General features: G+C 43.5%; 1 protein-coding gene across 1 annotated transcript in view; it reads right to left on the bottom strand.

The window, feature by feature from the left end:
* Positions 1-25,664, bottom strand: part of hydin (HYDIN axonemal central pair apparatus protein) — a gene marked incomplete at both ends in the record, with an annotated part of 94,232 nt that overhangs the window by 57,174 nt on the left and 11,394 nt on the right. The window contains 15 exons of the mRNA XM_080002781.1: positions 1,539-1,682; positions 1,997-2,140; positions 6,045-6,357; positions 6,585-6,823; positions 9,950-10,102; positions 11,281-11,445; positions 11,770-11,908; positions 12,477-12,577; positions 13,346-13,581; positions 16,300-16,367; positions 17,461-17,684; positions 18,332-18,450; positions 20,572-20,671; positions 22,204-22,390; positions 22,978-23,179. Of these exons, the coding sequence (XP_079858907.1) occupies positions 1,539-1,682; positions 1,997-2,140; positions 6,045-6,357; positions 6,585-6,823; positions 9,950-10,102; positions 11,281-11,445; positions 11,770-11,908; positions 12,477-12,577; positions 13,346-13,581; positions 16,300-16,367; positions 17,461-17,684; positions 18,332-18,450; positions 20,572-20,671; positions 22,204-22,390; positions 22,978-23,179 (2,534 nt within the window). The remainder of the gene's footprint in view (positions 1-1,538; positions 1,683-1,996; positions 2,141-6,044; positions 6,358-6,584; positions 6,824-9,949; positions 10,103-11,280; positions 11,446-11,769; positions 11,909-12,476; positions 12,578-13,345; positions 13,582-16,299; positions 16,368-17,460; positions 17,685-18,331; positions 18,451-20,571; positions 20,672-22,203; positions 22,391-22,977; positions 23,180-25,664) is intronic.

Genomic DNA, 25,664 nt, shown 5'->3' with positions numbered 1-25,664 from the left:
CTCACACTTTCAGATTATGAAAACGCCGCCCTCCGTGCAACCTAAATCATCAAAACGCGAATGTAAGACTAAGGAGAAAAGATGGATCTGTGGGCGTGTTTTAATGTTTTGGCCTGTATCATCTCCGTCAGGTAACTTGTAAGAAGTTGCAACCACAGAACTCTTGTAGTTTTTACATGGCTGGAAATCCTTGAATAAAACTTTCCACACTCCACCCTCCCCCAACTTTCCACCCTCCTCAGGCTCAGGTTAATCCCGGGCGGAGAACCTTTGAAGCCAGAGAAGAACATAATCAATAGTGAGAGGTGGAGCAACGGCACTAAATTATATGGCGGGTGATGGTGAGCCAAGATCCATAATTCCATTTCTATTGATGATGCCAAGCCAACTGATTGAATCCAGCACGGTGGCACGGAGTTCAGAAGCGAAGATGGAGCGAGTCGCTGCGTGGGTTTGTTTTGATTTGGGAGACGGACGTCCTCTCCCGACGGTCCGTTTGGGAGATGCATTACGCGTCTCCAGTTCCCCTACACTATTTACCGCATGACGGCTGTTGAAGATGATCTTTTCCTTTGACGTTTGACATTTCCAAAGTTACGCTGGTTCAGTTGGAATTCGGCTCTTTTGGTTGCTTTGTTTGTTTAGTTTTATTTTAGCTAACCACACGGCTCTGTGGAATACTTGTTGATTTTTGATTGGTCAATAGTGGCAATCAGTGCTCAATTATTTCTGAATAATGACCACTTTTTGTTGATAATGATCATTGTCACGGGCAACCACTTCCCCACTTCTCTGGTTTTACGTCCCTTGTTTCACGCGGCCTACATGCTAATGCTAATGCTAGTTAGGCACACCATTTTGTGATGCTATGCGGATGTGTCCAATTTCCCACTAATACCAGAAAAGGTTAGACATTATCTAGGGCAGGGGTCTCAAACTCAACTTACCTGGGGGCCGCTGGAGGTAGAGTCTGGGTGAGGCTGGGCCGCATCAAGTATTCCACAAAGAAAGGGTTTCAAGTATTCCAAAAAAAAGTACAACTTCTTTTCCCTTTCCTTTTGCAACACTGTGCTGTCTTTATTAGGTCACTGATTACTCTTGTTGAGTCCCCCCACTTCCTCAGTTATCTTTACCTTGCACTGGGTGACAGGATATATTTTCCTTCCATTTAGTGTCACTCCGGAATCACGTTTCAACCAAGTGACTAACGCGTTGGCTAACTTGTCAACAAACACCACCGGAAGCTGTTACGAGCCTGAGCTATGGTAGCCCATGAGTGATAAAAAATATATAAGCACTAGCACTAAACTTTAATGTCAAGTAGGGGGCCACAAAATAACGTCCCCTGATCTAGGGTTAGGGTTTTTTGGAGAGCGAAGTGGTTGTTCGCTGCATTGTTGTGGACTATTTTTCTTAGTGGAAGCACATTTAAAAAACAACAGCTTTTCCTTCCTCTTCCTTTTTTACCAATTTCTTTTGAATCAGGGTGGCTGCCATAAGACAACCACACTATCATTGTTATTTGTGGATTACTCCACCTTTGTTGTGGTAGTGTCGGGGTCGCCTTGAGCCCCACACAGAGAGAAGGGCTCCACCACGGACAGCTCCATGGACAGGGGCAGGGGGGAGACGTTTCTCAGCACCAGCTTCTGGCGGAACACCTTCGGAGTCTCTCCGGCGACCTGGCAGACACACGCCGCCCCCAGTTTTTCCAAAGTTAGTTTAATCACATTCATCATTGATACAGTACCAGCAGCAGATAGACAGAAAATCTGCCCGATCGACTTAGACCATAGCAACTCCCCGCCGATGATATCCTCCTTTAAATGGAGCATACCAGTGTCAAGTTAAGTGTTAGCCTGTTTACTAGACAACACACACATTTCACATCACCCCCTGACCGTTGTCCTGATGACAGCTTTTTTTTGTTTTTTTTTCATAGAGAGGGTGAGACGTATAGAGGTACGGTCCTTTACCCGCGACGACAATTCCCCACCTTCTCGGTGTAGAAGTTGAGCTGCTTGCTGGAGATCCTGAGCACGGGCGCCACAAAGCGGCAGCTCACATCCACAGTCATGATGCGGTCGTAAGAGCCCTGTAGACCCAGGATGGCAAGGCACACCAGGCGCTCATGCACCACCTAGGCATCCAAGAATGTACGTCTCCATTTTTAACATTTTCCAATTAAATGTAATATACCTTTTACTGCCACCGCATGTTTAGGCGGAACAAAGCAGGGAATCCATTACAAGCTCATAGAGATACACAAAAAAAACATACTGATAATCAATTTTTACACGGCTCTTTGGAATACTTGATTCTGAGTGGTCAATAGTGGCCTTCAGCAGTTTATTTCTGAATATTGACAGCTACTCTCTTCATAATGAACGTCTTCACGGGCAACCACTTCTCTCCATGCTAATGCTAACACTAGCTAGTGGTGAGATCTTGTGATGCTACAGTACATAGAAACTACAATCAATACAACCCTAGCCCTAACCTGAGGAGATTAATGCAGATATGTCCCATTTCACGTTTCACCAACAGTGAATACCTTTTTTTTTGTTTTGTTTTATTAGTATTTTTGTAGGCCGAATAGTTGACTAGTTAGCTACATTGTTGTGGATTGTTTTTCCTGGCGGAAGCTCTTAAACCGGAAATATTAGTCATAAAATCCTTTCAAATCAATATTCCATCTTAATGTATTATTTTATGTAGTACTGTAAGTGTAATAAGCAGGATAATGTGCAGCTGGCCGGTCATTATCGCAAAATAACCCCCTTTGTGGTCGTTTTGTGGGGGTTTTCTTTCCGTTTTTTAAAAATCTTTTTGTGTGTTTTATGAATTTTGTATCTGTTTTAACTATTGAAACTTGCAAGTTTTACAACCCCTAAATGTATTTTTGGATCCAAATACGTTTAACCTCTGTTTGATCAGTGACAGTTCCATTGTGAGTTTTTGCTGCCAGACTGGATGATGTTAAAGGTTTACAAAACATTCATTTGAATTAGGTGCCTTGTGCCTAAAATTGACTTACTTCGTGGGTGGGTTGTCCGACACAAGCCTCAAATCATTACACTCTCTGAACCATGGATCGAGAGTAATATCTCAGATAATGAAATATATCTCACAAACTATGTTCCATACAGGTCTGATAGGTGCTCCAGGGGTGGAGGTGTGGCTATATAGATCCTGGGGTTGCCTGCACTCCATGCATAGGCACACCACCCCTGCCAGACAATTTGCAGTATTTTCAAATCCCCCCGTCAGGATTTGGCACAGCACCGGCGCAGCCCCTCCAAGGATTTCCTTACAATTTAACATTTTAATTTAACACTTTAAATCAAAATCACAGCTGTACGTCAATTATTCTTGGTTTTATATTTATTTAAATCTGATAATTCGTAAAACAGGTAGAGCAGTGGTGTAAATTCGCAATGACTCCAATGGAGACCCCAACTCCGCTGAGGCACAGATTTACTTTACCACATGGATCAGACGCAAAACAAGGACAAATTGCACTCAGCAGCAAAACTTTATGGGCGTGTTTGCGCAATATCTTTTGCGAATTGAACGCTAAAATGGCGCAGATAGCGCGTGCAATTGATACGCAATTCATGGTGTTATTAGCGACTGCAATCCATTCTTTGTGAATTCGCCCTTGAGTTCAGTGATGTTGTGGACAAACCTGCTCCTTGGAAAACTGCTGAGGTCAAGGGTAAACATCTCACTTGGATCAGCCCCCGAACTTATTAGTCTCTTTAGGCAGAGGGATAAAGCATCGGCAAAATTCGTCAGACAATCGATAATGCTCATTGGGAAGTATAAAGGCAGCTGCAAAATATGAGCAAGATGAAAACCCATAATGCAAATCTGGCTTTTATAGGGAATCTCTTACTTGTGATTTTAAGAACCCCGAGCAATTCTGGCAGCATTCAATCAGTTCTCCTCTGTCTGTTCTGTCTTATTACCTGACCCTAACCCAACTACTGGCAGTCCATGTAATGTTTCACCTCACTGCGATTATTTTTCTTTTGGGAATGCCATTGATGATTTAAATGTGAACATTGGTGCTGGACTTGATGGTTGAGAAAACTAGCTTTATATTCTTTCTTATGTATGTATCCACTTGCTGATTTATTCAACCTTTCTTTGGCTACATGTGAGTTACCAGCTATCTGGAAATGTGCAAGCATTACTCCACTCCATGAAGGTGATGCGATGTACTTGATCTTAACAATTATACCATTCTTTGTTCTATTGCTTAAGTCTTCAAAAAATGTATTTATAATCATCTTTCACATTATCTCAGTTTTAAAAATATCCTATCACCATTTCAATCTGGTTTCAGGCCTAACCACTCCACAACTACCGCCCTACTTAAATTCACCAAATGTGTTCCCTGCTGCAGATAATGGTGAGCTCACAAGTGCAATTTTTATTGATTTAACTAAAGTTTGGATATTGTTGCCACTCTATGCCACAGCCTTTCTGAAAATGCAGTTCTGTGGTTCAATTCATACCTTCATAACAGAAAACAATGGGTCGTCTTACAAGGGAATGAATCTGATCTGTTGATTCGACAAAGAGGTATGCCCCAAGGTTCAACACTGGGACCTCTTTTCTTCTCTGTTGATGTAAACAATTTACCATCAATTATCAATGACTGTTATATTCAACCATATGCTGATGACACTGTTATTTACACATCCAAACCTGATCTTCCCAAAATTCAAAGCTTCTCTTCAATCTCTTACAAGATTGGCTTTCACATAATAAATTACTGCTCAACAAAAAAAAAAAATTCTATATTATGATCTTTGGTACCAGACCCAAACTTAAATCCATGCCTGGTTCTTGTATAATAACCACTACTGATGGCACTCATTTTCATAAAGTTGATCATTTTAAATATTTTGGCTTGATTCCGAACTCTCATTCAAATCTCACATTGACCATGCCTTACAAAAGGTCAACTTTGGAATCAATGTTTTACATCGATCTTTAAACTGCTTTACAAACAGTGTTCCGGAGAAACCTGCCTTTCAACTTTTTCTTCAGATTCTTGGCAATTGTGATGTTGCCCATCAAAACGCATCAAAGTCGGACCTTGATCCGCTGAACACAGCATATGTCAGGACGACAGATTTGTCCTTGGATGTCCTTTGCTCACCATACATTTAAATGACCATCCCTAATTGTAAGAAGACACATTCAGTGGCTCCAACTTACCAAATTATCAAGTTAGGCACTCTGCTCAAGTGCTCAGCTATATTTCTCTGTACCTCATGCTAAGAAAACATTTGGCTGAACAATTTACCTGTCAAAATTACATACATTTCATCCCTTTGTATGTTTAAGCTTGGACTGTCTTCTTACTTTGCAATTGACTGCTCTTGTCATCAATGAAGGCTACTGTTTATTATATATCTAGTGATCCACTCCCACTCCCACTTTTTTATTATTGGCAACTCTTGCAACCTTGTGGTTTTAATTTTTTCAATGTTTTCATTAATTCATATATGTGGTTTGTTTTTGTTTGTTGCTGTGTTCACTCCTTTGTTGTATGTAGTGTTTGGTGTTTGTGCTAAATGTTGGGACCTTCTCGAAAACGAGATGGTACATCTCAAGGAGTTTATCATCATAAATAAATTTGAGCACACATTCAGAGTGATACAAGACCCTGATCACCCTGACGCGGGTTATTTTGCGATAATGACCGGCTGGCTGCACATTATCCCTTACTTGAAATAACTACAAGTGCAATGTAGTGTAAACCACTTTAGAATGGTAAGTTGTGAAATTGCGTAATTCCTAGCTAATTGGACTAAATGTCTGAAAAATGTCTATTATCCACAAATTGAATGAATCAATTTTTCCCCTGGCCAATTTGTACTTACAGGTCATATTTTTGGGGGGAAATCTAAGGTGAAGCTGTTTAATTGAGTTTTCCCATAAAATGTAATTATAGAATTCTACTCATGAATTTCGCTAGGCAACAAAGTAAAAGAAGTGCTACACGTGACGAAACACAGCTGCCTCACCTTGGGGGTGTCAGACGATCCTGACAGCACCATGTCGACGGAGCAGCCGGGGAAAAGCTCGGCGCGAGAGGGGCTGAGGGTGAACACGGGCCTGTCCTTGGCGGAGGAAACCAGGGACGAGCGGCCGGGCGCCTTCCTCTGCCTGGAGGCGGCGATGGGCGGCAGGAACGCTCGCTCCAAGCCGTTTTCCACCCTGGCGCTTTTCCCAGAGGAGCGCGAGGGGAAGAGGGGGGAGTCGTCATTGGCCCAGTACATCCGGTGCTGCCTCTGTCCGAGGTTTGTCAGCGTGAAATGGTACTGGCAGGGCCCTTGACTTTAGACATTAAAAAAATTATGAGAAAAACAAATAAACAACTTCTTATCAAAGTACAAATATGGTACAAATATGGTCACGGAACCCTGTAATTCAAATCCATACTAATCCTCACAACTAATTCTATCTGCAATGTGTTCGCCATTCTCACTGGAAGTTGGATGAGATGTCGTCATTTTGTATGCTTTCACGCAAAACACCTTTTCACACTTTCATACTGATTCTACCTGAAGTGTGTTCCCAGATCCAGGCTGGGGCTGAAGGGGAGGTTGCTGACAATGGTGGTGCCAGTGCCGATGGCGGTCAGAGCCACGGTCTCCGTCTGACTGTCCTGGATGGCCACTTGCAGCTTGTCCTCGAAGGGAACCGTGTCCTTCAAGTGCGCAATCAGCCTGAGCTCCAGTTGGCCCTCGGGAGCCACCTGTCCCTCGCTGGGCTCCACACGCCACGGGGACCTGCCATGAACCTGGAATGGAAAAAAGGAGCATAAGTTAGTGCCTTTACCTCAAACAGAATGATACAATATTCCCAGATTTTTTTTTGGTTCACACAGCAGGGGACACAGTGAAATCAAGACAACTAATGCATGAGAGGGACTGGACCTAAATGGAAAACAGCTGAAAACATTGAAACAAAAAATACAATAAAATGGACAGAGAGGGTGTTTCAATTTCTGAATCAATTTAACTGATTGTTATATCAATACTTTGTTTGGAAGCTATACAATAATTTCCTGCTTCCATTTAATACACTACCTGAGGTGGCACCAGAGTAAAAAAAATATTAATTTCAGTATTTTTTTAAATTATTTTGAAACACAGCACTTTATTTATTGTTTTAGCTAGAATTGTACTTTTTTTTTTAAACACAATGTGTTATTGAAGTGTTAGGTAATTTCAGTAATTTTATATATCTTTATATGTTTTTCTCATAATCCCATACAATACTCAAGTTCAGCGAAATGATGTCAGAAGCAGAAAGAACATTGTTCAGAAGCAGTGACACCTTGATCGCAGTAAATCAATTGAATCCCCCCAAAAAACAAGAAAAATCTAAAAGGATCGTACTGATCTCTGAGCGCGTGTGTGATGTGTAAGGCATTGGTATGCATAAAAATGGGGCGCGTGCCAGATCTAGTCAATAATCCTTTTCCCATCTCTGCAGATTACCAATCAATTATATTTATTTTAAATAAGAGCCCATCTAATGAGAAAACAATTCTTTAAGAGTTCCTCTCCATTTCCATTTAGCTCAGCAGATCAGTTCACTTTGCTGTATACATACGTCTGAGCAAGCAGCGGTTTGGGATTACAATCAATGTCCTATATGGCACAGCTGCCCGCTGATGGATGACTCCAACATAAACTTTTTAATTGGGACTCGCATGCTTTGCATCTGCAGAGAGCTTCACTATGAATAAGAATAGCGGTGGGGTCAATTCCGGATCGATAGGGAGTCACTTCTTCATTTACATTCTGAAAATTTTGTTTTGTACCGATCAAGCTATTGGCCAGACCAGAGATAATAGAGCAAACTGACCACACATTGTCTTATCAGGTGTAGTAGTCAGTTTCTATTCTATTGAAGGAAAAACAATCTTTAATTTAGATTGACTCTAGATTTGGTTCATTCATTCTATTTAAAAAATAAATAAATAATTGTATGCACAGGCCAAAACTCCTTACACCAGCAGCTGCTGAGCCATCAATTTCTCAGCGTCTTTGCGCGGTGGCACGTTGGAGGAGCTGGTGAAAACTGACTCGGTCGATACTCGAGGGTTCACAGGACTGGGGGGGGGGGCGGCTCAGAGGGGCAAAGACGACAGGAGATCCCAATAATCGCGGCAGAAACTCGCCACATCTACCGCCACCACATCGCAGCCTTTCTTAGCATTGATCGCTTCCCAGACGAGGCGTCTCGAAATGACCTCCCCCATATCCATGCTGCACTGCTCCTGCTGCTCCTGCTGCTGCTGCTGCTGCTGCTGCTGCTGCTGCTGGTGCAGTGGAAGCTACCCACTGCCAAATCCCCTGCTCAAACATTTTAATGTAGAAAAGAGGAGAAAATAATCAAATCCCAATGTCTCAACTTATTCGCTGTTGACATAAACGTTTTGAGATTTGCTGCGTTACTGTAGGAAATAAGTGCGATTGATATATAGGCAACACCTCCACTGCAGGTCCAATGCAGAGCGGCATTTTCACAGGTAAAATAAGACAAAAATAATGTATCTAATTGCCAGGTGAGCTGAAATCAGAAAGCTCAGCTTAGCTCTCAGGAGCAGGCATGTATAAAATTTCAATGACAGGAGGGTAGCGCGGGGGTCTCTACGACAATATCCCTCCTCGCCCATCTCGAGGCATCGGGTCTCTTTGGCGTGACTCGCTGCCAGGCCATCGAGCGGAATGTGAAGTAATTCGAGGAGATTCTGCATTGATTGACGCTTGAGAACACAAGGGGAGAGAGAAGAGAAGCTCTGCTCCTTTTGAAATGCCGCGAGTGCTGTCGAGCCTCAGGAGAGATGAGAGGAGGACGGGGTCACACATCTGCCCGTATCACCGGGAAGACCTTGTGTGTGTGTGTGTGTGTGATAGAGAGAGAGAGAGTGAGAGAGAGAGAGAGATTGAGCAGCGAGTGAGAGAAACTGCCTGAATGAGCTTTGTGTGCATGTGGTACTGTCAATGTCAGCTTACGCAGTTTTCCTGTATTCATATATTATATTATTTTATATATTTCATAAATCCAGTATTGTTAGAGTGTTCAAATATAAATTGGAGCAAAATCCATTATGTTCTAAAACCTTGCTCTCTCAATCATGAAAATAGAACCAATTCAGACAAAAATCAAATAAGGGTTGGGAACTCGGGTGTCCCAGTATACAACTTCTCACAGACGCAGTACGTCTGACTCACTGTGGACACTATTTGGGTCATGGATTTGAATAATCTCACTCATTTAAATCCCATAATTTTTACCAACAGGGATATAGAGGAATGCTCAGTGGCTTTTGTTTTGAAAAGCTACTTTTATGCAAAAACATACTTATTGCTTCTAACATTTTTGAGACCACATTGAGACCAAGGACAGATTCAGCTTGTTAATATGAACGCTTCTTCAGCAGCCTACTATAAAGAAATAATGATAATAATAAACATGGACAAAAGAATGGAAGAAGAAGAAATATTATTATTACACAGCTGAATTGTATGATTAGATGCAAGATATGTTTTTACATACAACCGCTCTTTTTCAAAAAAATACAGCGGGACATACTTTTTTTTTGTCAGAGGTTGATAGTATATAATTTCAGTGATCATATTAATAATCAATCAACCGTAGTCATCATGAAACACAAGGGAACCGTGAAAGGCTCCAACGAAAGAAAAATCAAAGCCGTTATTGGCCGGGGTGCATTGAACCAATTACGAAGGCATTGAACCAATTTACTTCTTAATTATATGCTTAATTAGATTGAAAATTGTTGATCAATGGAGTAGAGTGTGCATGCGTGTGTGTGTGTGTGTGTGTGTGTGTGTGTGTGTGTGTGCGTGCATGCATGCGCGCGTGCATGTGTCTCGGTGGTAGAAGTTACCATGCAAGCTGAAAAGCAGGCCAGGATGGGCGACTGGTTCACTAGCAGCAACGTTCGACAAACATCTTTCAGAACGGGTATTTTCCCAAAGTCCAGCTTCAGGACCTGCACGTGAACAGTGGGACCGCGGCCGACGCACGACAAGACCACCTCCTGGAAAGAAGAGAGAAGACGGAAGAGGATGGAAGAGGCTCATTTCCTCCACTCTGAAAAACTGCGAACACCCAACAAAACCTTCCAAAAATACAAACTAAGGATGGACTTATACCTAGTAGTCTAGGTATGCCTCTCATAGTCTCCATGAGAGGCATCTAGAGGTGTTTCCCTAATATCTTAAGATATTTGGGTATTAGTATCAGATTTTTGAATATGGGATTTTCTCTGATACCCATAGCCAATTTAAGCGCAGCATTGTACAGTATGTCAGCGTCTACTGCAATTAGAATAATATACTCACATCACGATGCACACACTCACTTGCTTCAAAAGTACAAATTAAAAACCCTTATTACAGTACACGGCTCTGTGGAATACTCCATTGGGATTGGTCAATCAGTGGTCATGTTTTGTGGTCACATTTCTGAATAATGAACGCTTTCTCTTAATAGTGACTGTTAATGGGCGACCACTTCTCCCCCTGGTTTCACATCCCTTGGTTCACTCCGTCTACATGCTAATGGTACGTTCCATTTACCTGGGGACTCTGAAGTCAACAAGTCGGAAAACCAAGACAGACGCCTTCTTTGTTGTGCTTGCTCTTTCGGAATACAGACAACTACAGAGCAAGATGTGGGACCGGGGAATGGAGTGCTCATCTGGGGGTCCACGAACATGCGCATGTTCACGTCCAAATAGACTTAATTTGACTGTTTATGCGCGGAGCAGCAATCTTGGATTTTCGAGGTCGGGGTTGGTGAGGTTCTTCGGACTTTCCGAGTCCGAAATCGGACTCCAATGACCACATTAATTACAGTAAATAGATTATGTTTAGGGCAAAGTAGTACGAATGGTTAACTCCGTTCGTCTGTTGTTGCAGTGTTGGCTGTCGTACCGTTGCACTACTGTAAGCATGCTAGTTCTAAAATCATTATTCCTTCTCAAGGTATTCTTTTATTTAGTAAGCAGCCGTGTTATAAGCCGGATAATATGCAGCCAGTCATTATTGCAAATTAAGCCCTCATCACCATATCAGCGGTTAATTTGAGATAATGAGCGGCTGGCTGCACATTATCCCCTTACAGCTCAGGGGATCTGCTCACCTTAAGGATCACCTTACAGCTCACACATAGACACTAATGCACCGAGGCACACACTCACAGACACACACTGACCAGGGGGGGCTGTGCGCTCCCGAACACAGCGATGCGTGCGGTGCGCTGGTGCCGGCCGAGGGCCTTGGCCAGCAGGAACAGGGGAACCTCCACTGATCCGCTGGGAGGGATCACTCCTCTAGGACGGGAACTGCCGAAGAGCAGCGAGGGACTCTCCTCATATTCCTTGGAACAAGTAAACAAAGATACGTAAGAACCCGGCGAAATGTTGCTGTCTGATCACGTATTTATACGTAGGTGATCGGATGCCAAGATGAAACTAGAGACAAGGACCGAGCCGAGGCTGGCTAGTGTCGTTCTCGGCCGTAGTTCAAAAGACCCCAACATTCATTCACATAATCGCCAAAAAGGTGGTCAAAGGACTGTAGAACATCAGAAAGACTGCAAAGTTTGCATTAGCAAAGATGTATTTCAATGCATTTTGATGCACAGCAGGGGTCAGGAAATAAACGCGCTTCACCTGCATCGTAATAGCGTAGCGGGTTGTACCTGATCCAGCACGCCGTAACTGGCAGGCAGGTGTTGGCTCAGATTGGCCAGTCTGGCACTCTGCATGTAGGCGTGACCCAAAAAACACCGGTGAAAGTCCAACATCCGAGTTTCAACCACCAGCTCAGGAACCACACACCTAGAGAGAGAGAGCGAGAGAGAGCGAGAGACAGAGAGAGAGAGAGAGAGGGAGCGAGAGAGAGGAGGAGAAACATGGAAGAAAGCAATGACACCCTGGCACCCGAACATAAAGTGAGAAGGGATTTCAATATTTAAACACTATTTCCACGAGAGGATGAATAGGTGCTCTAAAATATGCAGATCTGTTCCATATTCAACATTGACAATAGAAATCCCCGTGGCTCATAAAAGAGGGAAAATGTTCATGACACTATAAACAGTGATCGCATGGTATTCTACAGCCATCTGTATCAAAACTGACTTTTTTCTCCTTAGGCAACAAATGTGAAAGTAATGCCTTTAATATTTCACATTGATGTTTACCGCAAAAGTTGCTTCATTACTCACAGATTGCAATTAACCGCAGATGGAAAATATATTAGTTTTACAGGAGTGGCTTTCCTAGACTCCTAGACTAGGAGTCGATTTTTTATGTCCCGCACTAATCACCAAGTACTGTATGATGATATACAGTAGGTCCAATGTGAGTCGTATGCCGTGCACCAGTGTTTTTTCAGCGTTCCGACCTGGCGTAGATGGGCAGAGCCATGATCTCCTCCCCGACGCCCTGCACGTCGACGACCAACGCTAGCTGGTAGCTCTTCTCTGTGTTAGAACACAGCGTCACCTGGACACACAAAACACACAAACACGGGAGTGAGGGATTGAGAGCAATGGCCCAAAAAACAACAAAAAAAAGACTGTGTTTTAATGAATAATGGAGAAGGTTTTAGCCATTCTGGTCAATCTTTTTAAGAAAGGGTTAAAGTTTGGGTTTGCAATTTTTCGACCCTTATTCAAAATGCAGGTTCGCGTCACTTTAAACTGCTCTTAGCACAGCCAGGGTGGAGGCTTTACTATCGATTCAAAAAGGACATTGAACATGTTTGTTGGTTGAAACATTTTCCCCATTGAACTGCATTTAATAACTGTGAGAAGCTGCAGCAGAGTGGTACTATTAGATTATCAATAGTAAAGCGTTCAGTGAGGTTGTGCTACGAACAGTTAGAAATAATGGGAACCAACATTTTTATCAGGCCTGGGTTGAAAAATGGTTTGTACCGTGGAGGCAAGTGAGGCAAGCAAGGTTTGAAACACATATTTTTCCGTCTTGAATTGTTGAATGGTAATGCTAAAAGAAAGCAGACACATTCACAGCGTGAATCTAAAGCTGAAACAATCTGCCTAGTCCGGGAACGCTGATGTCAAACAAGGCTATGGTTAAAGCCAAGTCAAATTGGAAAAAACATATTCATTGAGAAGCATCATTGGATTCAGGGCTTTTTATTCCCATAAATAACAATACGAAGACCGTTTTGGACCTTTTTGAACGACCGGGCCAAAACATTCTCGTCTTAATCAGGCGCGCCATCTGAGATTTGCTCGTGTCGTGTACCTCAATGGTGACATCGGACATGGACCGCATGGTGCCCCTGGAGGGCCTCAGGGTGAACTCTGCGGGCCCCGCATCATGGTCCCCGGCACCGCGCCAGTTGGTCCTGGACAGCTGGGACACCTGCTGAGTGCTGGTCAAACTGGTGGGCCCCGGGCCGTCCCCCAGGACGCGCACGGTGTACGTCATGGGCACCAGGGAGGTGTTGAAGAGCGTGCAGATCAACGTGTGGGGGAAGCCTAGAGAGAGAGAGAGCGCGAGAGAGAGAGAGAGAGAGAAAAAAGAGAACTTTTAGAGTGACTTTTAAATGGGCAGATGAACTGTCCAATAGGTTACAGAAGTGTTTTTCCGTCTGGATCCCGTGAGGGTCGGGACGTCCGGTCGGGACCCGCGGGTGGGTCGTGGGAGATTTTAATTGGGACGCCAAAGTCAAATTGCTCTCCACTTTGCTTAATGATAATGATTTAGGAAAGTGTGCTGTAATAAACTGAATGTACCGTGCTGTAAATGCTGGTGGAAAAAAAAACAAAGAGAGAAAACAATGAGATAACTCTGCCTGAATGCAGTAACTGTATCAGGCCTCATTTATCAACAAATATTTAAAATGTGTAAATGCTGTCTTCAATAACACATACACATAACTTGTTATTTGTCTATTGGTTTCTTTATGTCTTTATGTCTAAACTTCAGAAGTATTCATTTATTTTTCATTAAATATTGCTCTAGTCACAGTTTATAGATAATGTCGATTGTTAATAGGGTTATGAAGATTTGTTCAGTGGTTTCCCAGAAAGAAAGTTAGAAAAACACTGGATAAGCATAAGAAATTATCAGAATCATCACAATTGTCATATATGTTTAATATTTATTGTTATTGTTATCATTCATATATTTTCCAATTTCATATCTTTGTTGTCAATATAATAAGATAAAATGTAATAACATATCATGCTTCTGATACGTTACTTTTTCAACAGCAAAAAACAGACAAAATTGAAATAAAATGTCAACATTTGTTCATGCCTATTTGGAAACTCTGTATTATAAACACAATGATACAAAGCTGATCTCCCACACAATACTTCCACGCTTTCCACGCACCCCGAAACGTGCGCCGAGAGCTGCCTCAGCACAATTTGGAGGCTACGCAATGTCACGGCTGAACACTGTGAGATACGGTACGTCGAATGCAAAGAGCGGAGACGGAGATAGAGCCTGGCGATGAAAATGAGGTTTTGCCGATATTCAGAATGGCACGGCGCGTCTTATTGAATATTTGAATGGCTGTAAAAAGTGATGACTTTGTGTCTCGCAACACATTTTTTCCAATTCATGTTCCACTGCTTCACATTTACTCCGGCACTGTACGATAATAATGTATGTGATGCGTACTGATACTGCAGGGCCAATACCAGTGACAAGAAGGTGATAATCATTTTAGTGTGGAGCTGGCGATCACGTATTCTCCATGACTGTGATAAATTAAGGAATGAACGTCTCCGACTTGGGCCCATATTTTATCGCTTCTGAAGCAAACGTCCGGTAAAAGTTATCCAGGGCTGACTCTAAATAAAATGTCATATTCTTATACAATCAAAATCGGACAAGAACATTTTTATACATACAAGGAATTTGTTGTGGTGTACTGCATTGCTGTACAGACAGTTAGCATAAAAACGAATTGTCAACTGATGCAAAACTCACTTTTTCAGTGCATTTGGGTCTCTGATGGGCCTACTAACACACAAACTGGGAAATAACTCCACCTGGTCATTTTTTTTTTGTGAGCTGTCGGTTTCAGAAAACATGTCGTGAAAACAGCCGGTCAGATTTGCGACCCCTTCCTACGTCAAGCGGGGCTTCATTAGAATTAGAACCGCCCTCCGGCTCAGTAACTCCACCAACGGATGGAGTTACTGAGCCGCAACACCTGTCTTGGGTCGAGGTAATTGGGCCCAGGATGAGTGTGGCTGTACGCCTGTTGCCCGTTAGAGGAATCAACGAGCAACACCTTGCTGTTCCACCCTGTTCCACCTTTGCCCATTCTCTACAATAAAACTGGTGTAATTTCAACCCCATCGTCTGCGTCTCTGTATCGGAGGGCACTGAAAACGCCGCTCGGGTGCCGTGTGGTAGGGCGATCTGCCACAATGTATTTATTTGATTTATTTTACTTTATTTTTGATGATGTTTAAATGAAACAAGATATCCCCGCGTACCCCCCCGGATGCCGTGTCCCTGTGCGGTGTCAGCAACAAAAATGGAAACAAACTTTTAATTGAGGCCTTACAGATGTAATATGAGTGAAGATTCAGCAACTGGATTGCTTATATCTGGCCTCAAATTTGTTCAGAAACAAGATTTTGGTGATCCGGTCCGGTGGACCAATAGGGTGAAATCAGGGAAAGTTTACACACTAAATACAGCGGAACCTGGAAGTAAAAGCTCAAACCCCATTGGCTCACAGCACTCGGGGCCTGGCGGCTCATTTACATTTAATATGACACACATTGAAACCCCCGGCGAGACCAGGGTATAGAGGCATGTTAAAATGTCTAGAATGCATAACCTGATTTCAGCAAAAAAAATTCAAAGACATGTTTTGGGGACCTCAGACCTATATTAACCCGTTGAAAAGGAGCATAATAGGTCCCCTTTAAAAAAAAAAAAAGCCAAATATACCAAAATAGCTATTTAGTTCTTTGTAATAGCAGAATAGCTTGGTAAAAATCCTCCAAAATATATCTTTACTTTACTATTTGGGGATTTGCTCTGAGGGTTGTTGTTGAGTTTTTTTGTTGTTGTTTTGTTGTTTTTTGAGCGAGCTAAAGGATGAAGCACAGGAGGGCAAAATTCATGGAGTTCAGTTACAGTTTCTACAAATATGAGGAGCATAATTATGTGTCGTTGAAATTGAGTCCTTTTCTCCACCAGACATGAAGTACCATCAAACTCACCAAAGGCCACGTCTCCGAAGTTGAGTTCCGAAACGTTGAAGTTGAGAGTTGGGCCAATCACACGGCCACTGTGGACACAGCAAGAAAGAGAGTTCAGCCGTGGGGGCGGCTGGGAAAGAGAGAGACAAGGGTTTGGTTTGGTCGTTTTCAACTTGAGTAGTGAGGGACGGACTGACACGGCCTTGGATTCGCCGCCGTCTGTTATTTTAAAACCGTTCAGGACGGAGCCAGTGATGAGAGTCTGGAGTCACTCCGGCAATAGAGTGGTGCCTGCGTTCGCTTCGCTGGTGACGAGGCATCAGGCATCGCTGAGACTCAAGACTTGAGCGTCGCACGAATAATTTTGCGAAAAAGGGGGCTAAAAGGTTTTTTTGGGGATCCACGGTTTGCGTTCTGCCGCCTGCATAAATAGGCTTGACGGATTCCTCGGAATCCCGTGAGAATTCCATTCACAACTCAAGCGCCAACGACTCCTCCGACTCCCGTTCATCCGTACTTTAAACCGACTGAATCAAACAAACGAAGAGTCAGAAAATTGAACGGCCCTTTAGTGAGTGACTCGACAAGAATCGAAGGAGGCAAACCTTTCATCCCTAGGCAGAGTGGGCTTCATCCCATATGTTGAAGCACATTATTGGCAGATGCTCAATTATAATAAATAAAATATAGTTGTAATAGCTCTTTCCATTGTCAAAGTTGGAAGACAACGACGTCGGGACCAACGTTAGTATTGTCACTGTACGAATACACCAGAACCTCACAGGAAGTGGCCGAGTGGTTGCCATGGTAACTACACGTAATTAAAAGGACACTCCAGTTTCTTCTTACGTTTATTTTTCATAGGAAAATTGTTTTGTTCTCGTGGTTCAGAGTTATGAACGTAGCTGCATTTAAAAGTAAGATATGGAAGGTTTATTTCCGTAATTTCGCAAGCTAGTCGGTCCCATCTGCAGCCTAGCATCGAGCTAACACAGCTAGCATGCAGAACTGGCGTATCCCTTTAATGTGAAGGGACTGGCTACCAAACACTTTCCAGAATAGAATGTGTACTACCTATCTGCTAAAAAAAAAAGCTATTCAAATATGTATTTGAATTAATGTAAAATGTAGTTGCCGGGTTGATTGCTGATAGCTCCTTAGGCTACTTCGCCCAACACTCACCTGAACGTCACAGTCAGCGGCTGAGGTTGTCCTGTGGCCGTGAGGAGCAAATCTTCGGAGAAGGTGCCAAGGGTGTGACTTGAGAAGCTGACCTGGATGAACTGACAGTCGCCGGGGGGAATGACGCCCTCCTCTGGGCTAAAAGAGAAGCATCGCCCGAAGGTGGTGTCCGGGCAGGACAGCTTGAAGGGGGCTTGGATCAGCCCTTTGTTTGACACCAGCACCTGAACATCGATGATCACTTTTCATTTGCAGCCGAATGACACAAGAGCTTGGAGTTATACTGATAATGTGTCATTCGTTAGAAGTTAGCAAATCTAAATTTTTGACTCAAAGTACCTTCAGAAATAACTTTCTGAACCTCGAACTTTCACCTCAGCACAAGGGCGCAACTTTGGTTTGAGAAGTAGGGGGGGAAGTGACGGAGAACATATCCCCATCAAGCAGGTGCATGTTTCGTTACATAAAGAATCAGTAAAATACAGATCACGGGCGCCTAGACGCCCCTGTGCCCCCCGTAACCTGCCTCACCGTCTAATCCATTTAAATCATTTTGAGAACTGATTAAAAGACTTTAAAGTGATCGACAAGGAAAGGAAATATTTTTGGTGAGCCACAGGGAATGAATTTCCTGTGGGTTGACTGCTTCTTTTAGGGAATCTTTTTGGATTTTCTTTTTTTTTCTTTTTTTTTTTCTGGTTTTTGATTTTCCGACATTGTCTAGTAGATGGACCAGCAAAGACCGAGGAGCAGGGGAATAGTATTCACACACAAAATCGGGGATGTGATATCGGTGACATTAGTTCACCGGCATACCAGGGTGACTTTCGATGCCGACACCCTGCTGTCCCTGTAACGGCAGCCTTCCTACCTCATAGCAGTCCTTGTCGCCGATGAAAACATTCTCCATGTTCAACCGGTCATAGTCGAGCTGGAGTTTGGGACCCACGCCCTCGCCCTTGATTGTCAGGGGCAAGCGTGACTCGCGGCCTATGGGCGCATAAACGCAGAGAGTGAGGGATGAGAGGCAGTGAAAGAAACAGGAGACAAAGGTCAAAGACAGACAATGACAATGACATGGAGAAGAGGGTGAGGGGCAAGGCCCTAAACAACCGACTGAATCATTTCTTTCCTCAAAAAAAACCAACATTTAGACTCGTGAGTTTCCATTCTAGTTGGTGGTGACCTGACTTGAACAGGTCACCAGCTGCCTCAAAAAATGAAATGGAAATGAATGGAAATTGTGGTGTCGGGCTCAGGGGACACACAGGGAGGCCACATGCAAATTTGCCCCCAAACCAACCCGCTCTGCCGACCTAGAGGTGGAAGAATGTCTCGGTGCACTGTGACTGATTTGTGTGAGCAATATGAAAATTAGATCAAGGAACAATATACTAGAAATGCATGCGGATGAGTACGCAGCACATGGGGTGAACAAAACCAGAGTCCATGTGTGAGAAGGGCCACCGGTACAGTGTACTACCATTAGAACATGTACTTGCTATGATGTAGTCCAGGTTGAATCATCCACCAAGAAGCACATACAGGTATAAACTGACAAGAAAAAAAACAGCAGAAGGTTCTCCTCTGCTCTTTGGCGTTCATACACGTCGATCTAACCTCTCATCACGGACCCAGAGAAAAAGGGAAAATGAGCTCATGGCTTCATAGGAAGGTGAACTGCCCACTTCAAGTTGTTAAAGGAATCTATTTCCAGGTGAGCTGGAAGAAAAAGCAAAAGAAGAGAAGTTGTTCTGCAGTCCTCTGCGATCTACTGGGGCCACAACCAGTGCTTTGTCTTTTTATCCAGACTCAATTCCTAAACACAACCATTGTTTCCATTTTCCAGCCATGCACTGGCAGCGTTTTACAGAGGGTCAAAATGTCTGGAGCGCCTACTCCGTAATTGTTTCGATTCACTGCAGGCGTCCAGAAGTAGGCAAACCTGATCGGAATCACTGTAAGATAGAACATTCTATATCAATTTCAATGATTTGTATTTTACTATACTTAAATGTAAAATAACGTTTTACTTTTCAAACACGATACAATTGAGGTTCACGCACATACAAGACTTGCAGCAGTTGGGAAACATTACGCGATTGCTTAGTAGGGACAAGCTGACTTGAAATGGATGGAGAAAGATGAGAAAAATGAAATTCAAAAGATGTATGACTACAACTCATGTCGACGCTACCGTCTCGCGCACCGTGGAAACATCGGAAGAAGCGTTTGCCTTAACGCTCAGCATTTATTTTTTTTCTTCAAAGGTCCATCTGGACCAACAATTACAATTTTGAACCTGGTTCTAATTTTCCTATATTTTCCCACCCACGGCGACCCCTGGCCCAAGTCTAATCGAGTGCCACACATTACAGCGTGATGTTGGCACTGACAGGACTTGCTCACCAACAAAGCAAAAATATGAGCTGGCTACACGCCTTCCTTGTTGTTTACAGTGTCTGTGTGTCCTTCACTGCACAGGGGACTCGCAAGTCCATATTGTCCAAAACACTACATCCAAACATTTGATACAATTTTGGTTGGGCACAGTCACTGTGGTTGGAGAAGACAATGCAGTCAATGAGGACAATGAGGTCCGGGTGGCCCGAGCTATCCTTACTGCTCCTTGGAGAAGAAACTTGTGTTTGCCCCAAACTTTTCACCCCAACAGGCTCTGACGACAACCTCTGCCTTGCTGGTTAAGTGAACTGAAGTGTTCTCCAACACATACTTTCAGCAGTGATAACCCCTCCCACACCCCACACTGCCGGAATGTCACTCAGAAAACTGTCGGAAAACATGTAGGTCTTGAGACAATGGGCCTCTGTTTACCTAAACAAACAAACCAATAGCAGCTATGGCTATGTTAGCCCAGACATCTTGGCATAAGCGATAGTGTCTCTATCTCCAATATGATGAATCAGACTGAATGGGAATACAGAATAAGACATAGCTGCCTAACTACCACTGCACTTTGTTTTTTCCTGTTCAGTCCCATACCACAAGATGTACATTGTCCCAAGACAAATTCTTATCTAAGGCATGGATTGCATGGTATATAAAGGTAAGATTTGACTAAACCTGCACTTTCAGTCCACTCGTACTGACCTGTGACTTCACAGTAGACTGTGTGCTGGTAGAGCTTGGCCTCCTCGGGCTTAAAGACAATGATGAAGCTTGCGGACATGTTGGGCCATATTTCCCCCTCCTGAACCGCAGCAAGAGACAGTTAGAGAGAAAAACAGACAGACACACACACAGGAAAATGAGTTGCTTTCAAGTTCAAGTTCAAGTTCCGTGTACCTGTTATTAGATTTTTAAAAATCGAATCATCTAACACATTACACTGCAAATAGAATGGAGGAGGGCTATTTATTTTCATATGGGAGACAGGACACAGTAATGGAACAACAGGTCACTCCCAAATGTACTTTCTGGACATACAGTATGTAGGTGTGTGTGTGTGTGTGTGTGTGTGTGTGTGTGTGTGTGTGTGTGTGTGTGTGTGTGTGTGTGTGTGTGTGTGTGTTTGTGTCTTTGTGTGTGTGTGCGCAAGCTGTCTGCTGCTTATTCCTCTAACGTCCTCTGCTGTCTCCAGCTTGTTTGTATTCACACTGCCCTGCAACCTATTCATTTATTTCGCTCCTTCTGTTTTCTGCTGCCAAGCTTTTTCTTTTGGAGGTGTGTAAGGTTGGGGGCGGCCAGAATTGAGTAGAGCACACTTTGGCTGAATGCAGTGGATAAGAGGTGCTGCAGCATAAGTGCAGGTCGGCGAAATTTAGGGGGGTTCTGGGCAGAATAAGAACCAGTCCCTGCACCATCCCGAGGCAGGGTCTGTACTTGCGTGAGTTACCACATACGTATATGTATGTTTTCTTATATCTCACCACGTGGACCCTTGCTGGGTTATTCTGGGTCAGCACGTCTCATGTAGTGCATGAGAACAGGCGCCGTTCCGTCCAAAGTCAACAAACTTCCACCGAATGCAGCATTATGGTTAAGTGTCCAGTATCCTCAACACAATAACGTCTGCTCGATCACATCAAGCACTAGCACTGGCCTTTTGTATCGGGTGGCAGGGTAGGGAGGACCGTCCACTTTCCCTGACCCATCCGAGCCCCAACGAAGCTGAGCGAAAGAGAGAAACTCTGAGGCTCTGCCAGCTTTAGGGGGCACTGTGGGGCTGAAACTGACCTCCCGCTCTGCAGAAAGGGAACCTGACACACACACAAAAAATCCCATCTGTGTCATAAAAGGTGTTGAGAGTTAGATCAGGTGCAGTGTGACGTCGGTCGCCTAGCAGAGCAGTGTTTATGACGTGAGGTTCCTTGGGGCCAGGCTGGGTACAAGTGGGCTGGGAGATTGGGGGAGGGAATGATATGTGAAAATGAAGCTCGACAGGAAGTAAGTTTTGCTGTGGCCCTCTCCTTGATGGTTGCATAACTCCTCTTAAGGCATGTACGGTAGGTCAACTGGGACCAGAGTCCAAATATTTGAATGGCCAATTGCTACTTTCTTGATGTTAATATCTACCTTTGTGTTTTTTGGCAGATACTGTACACAATATGGTTAAGAACATTTATTGCCGTCACCCCTTAGACTCAGGGATCACCCCTATTAAGATGATGTTAGCCTCTTTGTTTATTGATTCTAGAACTGCAGTTGCAGTTCTACGCAGGCATTGGTCGGCAAAAATCCATCCTCTATGACTTCTACTAGTTAATGCACCAACGTGCATACGCAGAAACACACCACGGGCTCAATTGTGATGCAGCCATGCGAAGCAGCAGGGTGGTCTTCCGTGGCTCGGCGATGCTGGTCCCGGAAGGTTCTGGACGGAATAGGCTGGCGATGGAGCTCCGTGGGGTCTGACAAGAAACGGTCTTTCTCTACCTCCTCCTGCTGCTGCAGCTCCAAGCACTCTCTGCTGGGGAGGGGAGGGAGAGAGCGAGAGAGAGAGAGGGAGGGAGAGAGAGAGGGAGAGAGAGGGGGGGGGGTGACAGGGATGAGAAGGGTTACCAACCAGAGGAAGCAAGATGGACAACCTGATCCCTGATTCCTGGCAACAAATGGCATTGTGTTCAGAAGATAAAACGTGTCACCTAAACCTGACCTTCTCTTCTGTTTGGAGATAATGTCCTTGTGCATGCGTGTGGAGGTTAGAGTTCACTGTGTGTGCGTGCGTGCGTTCGTGTGTGTGTGTGTGTGTGTGTGTGTGTGTGTTTTTGCAAGCTAACTGGTGATGACAATGCAGGGAAAACACTGTAGAAGTAATTTGGCTCTGAATCAAGTCATTTTGAGAACAAAATCCTGAGATCCTGATAAAAACCTGTTTGGTTTAAATGAATGGACTAACCTTTCTGCTCTACTGCAGCAGGATTCCAATCCCCCCCCGAATCAGGAGGGATTAACAAACTCCTCAATTCTATATTATCCTGTGTCTTATCTCTCGATATGCACATACAGTAAATGTGGCTGCGCGATATGTGAGAGCGTGTTTGTGCGCGTACGTACTGTCCTGTGTATCCCTGTTCGTCCTGCCCGCTGGGACAGCTTTTCCAGCAGTACCGGAGAGGAATGCCATTCCTATTGGCCAGAGAGACGGTCCACCCACTGGTCAGGGAGATGTAGGTCTTCTGCAGCATCACAGAGTCAGACTCAAGACACACGTCTAACTCCTCAGCCGCCCCGTACAGGCTGATGTACACGTCCTCGCCTGGCAAGAAGATACAGGTGACAAAATTGGGTTCTATTCAGGCACTGGTTGGCAATGTTTCTTCCTCGGTGGCTTCAAAATGCTACTGTGCAAGCCAGTTGATATTCATTCCATAGACCCATGGTTACTCAAGGTTTACAAAGAATCAAAAACTATATCCATCAATCAAATATACATTTCTAGAATCATGGTTATTTTTTTGGGGCAATTTTAGTTGGGTACACAGGAATGCACAGCAGCCTCTGAGAGCTCCTTATGAAAACTTAAATTCAAAGGCCAGTGAGATCCCACTGATGCTCCTTTTGGTGATTCTGACCGAAAGTGGTTTTAAGGACACAGGGTGTAACGAGAGAGACACGAAAGGGAAGGATAAAGTCTTCAGAAACCATAGTCCTTAAGAGTTCCTCCAGTGTATAATACAGCGGGATAAATTTTTTTTTTAACCCACAACATGGCTGAGAAAATCAACCTCAATGTTGTGTTGTGTGTCGAAGGGAAAGACATAAAGTAAGTGCATGCAAATCCCCCAGGGAAAAGGTTTAGAACACACCATGCCAGTGGAAGATAGTCCTCAGAGCAAAAAAAAAAAAAAAAGGCATCTAATGAGTCTCTTTGGTAGAACTGAAACAAGGCGGCACCATTACAGCATGCACGCCTCTTACAGTTGGGCAAATCACAACAACAACAACAACCAACAAAACAAAGATGCCAAACATGGTTTTGTATAAAGCCAACAGAATGGAATGGCCTCATGTAAATTCAGTGTGTGTTTGTTTAAATACAAATGAGGCAGTGTATGGGAGGGCTTCCCCAACATTGTTTATTTTTTCTCCACTTTCTACTGATAATTCCTGCCAAGGCTGAAAATTTATGACATTTTCCAACACAACAAGCCCCCTAGTGCCTCATACTCACGTTCTGAATTTATTGTTTGGTATAATCACAGAATGCCAATTACCAACATGAGATAAGCCCCTTTCCCACATGGAATCCGTGACATTGCTGGATAAAAAATATTCGGCTAAGGCCGTCATTCCCACATTGGCCTCCTTTAGGGAAAAGCCTGTTCCCACATAGATGACTGTTACGGATACATTACGTAATGATCGCGAGAGGTGTCTAATAATCATGTGAGACTAGGCAACAGAATCAGTTTCGTTTTTAGACCAGTGCTTCGCTCCCCGTCTTCCCGCCCCTCCCAGATGGACTCTTTCCTCCGCCCCCAGACACAATAACCCTAAATCAAATTTATTAGATCAGTATGATTATTTTCAACCTATCCTACCAATCCTAGGCTCTCTGCCTCTGCACGTTCTCCACCCGTTCTACCTCTCCCTGTCTGCTCGCTCCCTCCAGCTCCACTCTGTGGTGCAGCCGGCGGGCAAACAAGACGCTTGTGCCCGATGCCACCACATGGTTGCACTGCCGCCCCTAACTGTAAAAGACATGTCTAGGATCTAAGTGGCATTTTGAAGATAAAAATAATAAAATAAAATAAAAAATAAGAATATAAAGACCTGTCTCTGTCTTTCCAGCTGAGCGTTACAGTTCGGATCCGACTCGCCATTTTTTCAGAGTGTCTTATTTTTTTCTTCCCGAAAACAAATCATTTTTTTAATTATTTGGACAAATTAAATATTCGAAAAAACCCACTATTTGTGCTTTTGGATTCTTTTATCTTTGGAAAGACATTTTTCTCCAAATAACAGCTTTAATCGGTATGATCCCGCTGCACAGAGGGTATGGTGTGCAAGACGCAAGGATTCCTATCATTCCTATAAAATTAATTCATAACGTTGTTATCAGGTTGGTCAGTTGCAGAAAGCATACTGTATGGCGATAAGTGTACAGAGACACATCCAGGAAAGACAATGCATGGATGGTGCGAACACACACAGCAAATTATAGTCCGAGCCCAGGGCAGCAGCCAACCTCTGCAGGTCCCCATGGGGACACTTAACACTTGGTGGAAATAGTCCTCAGAGGGCCAACCAAGCGATGAGCCAAATTATATCTAAATATATAATAGAGTTTTTTCTGTGGCTTGTTTTTTTAACCCATTCACTTCATTTTAAAAAGCCAATTGAAAAAAAGAGATTTGGGCCAGAGAGCAACAGGATGGTAATTGTTGGCAAGAAATGCTTTCAGGCTCAACTGATAGCAGATAATTTGTGTGTTTTGAAATTAATTAACCTCAAATGTTGTTGTTTTTTTATCAAACTTTTATTTAACTCATTTTTAACCAAGTTAGTCTCAGAGACCTCACAAATTACACTGAAATATCCCTCTGGGGATGATTAAAGTATCTATCAATCCACCAATCCACCAATCCATCTATCCATCTATCCATCTGTCCATCTGTCCATCTGTCTATCTGTCATCTATCTATCTATCTATCTATCTATCTATCTATCTTTTTATCTATCTATCTATCTATCTATCTATCTATCTATCTATCTATCTATCTATCTATCTATCTATCTAT

Source organism: Zeus faber, assembly GCF_960531495.2.
Source record: "Zeus faber genome assembly, chromosome: 6".
NCBI lineage: Eukaryota > Metazoa > Chordata > Actinopteri > Zeiformes > Zeidae > Zeus > Zeus faber.
Note: the sequence above shows the minus strand (reverse complement) of the source record. Positions and strands in the feature narration are given on the sequence as shown.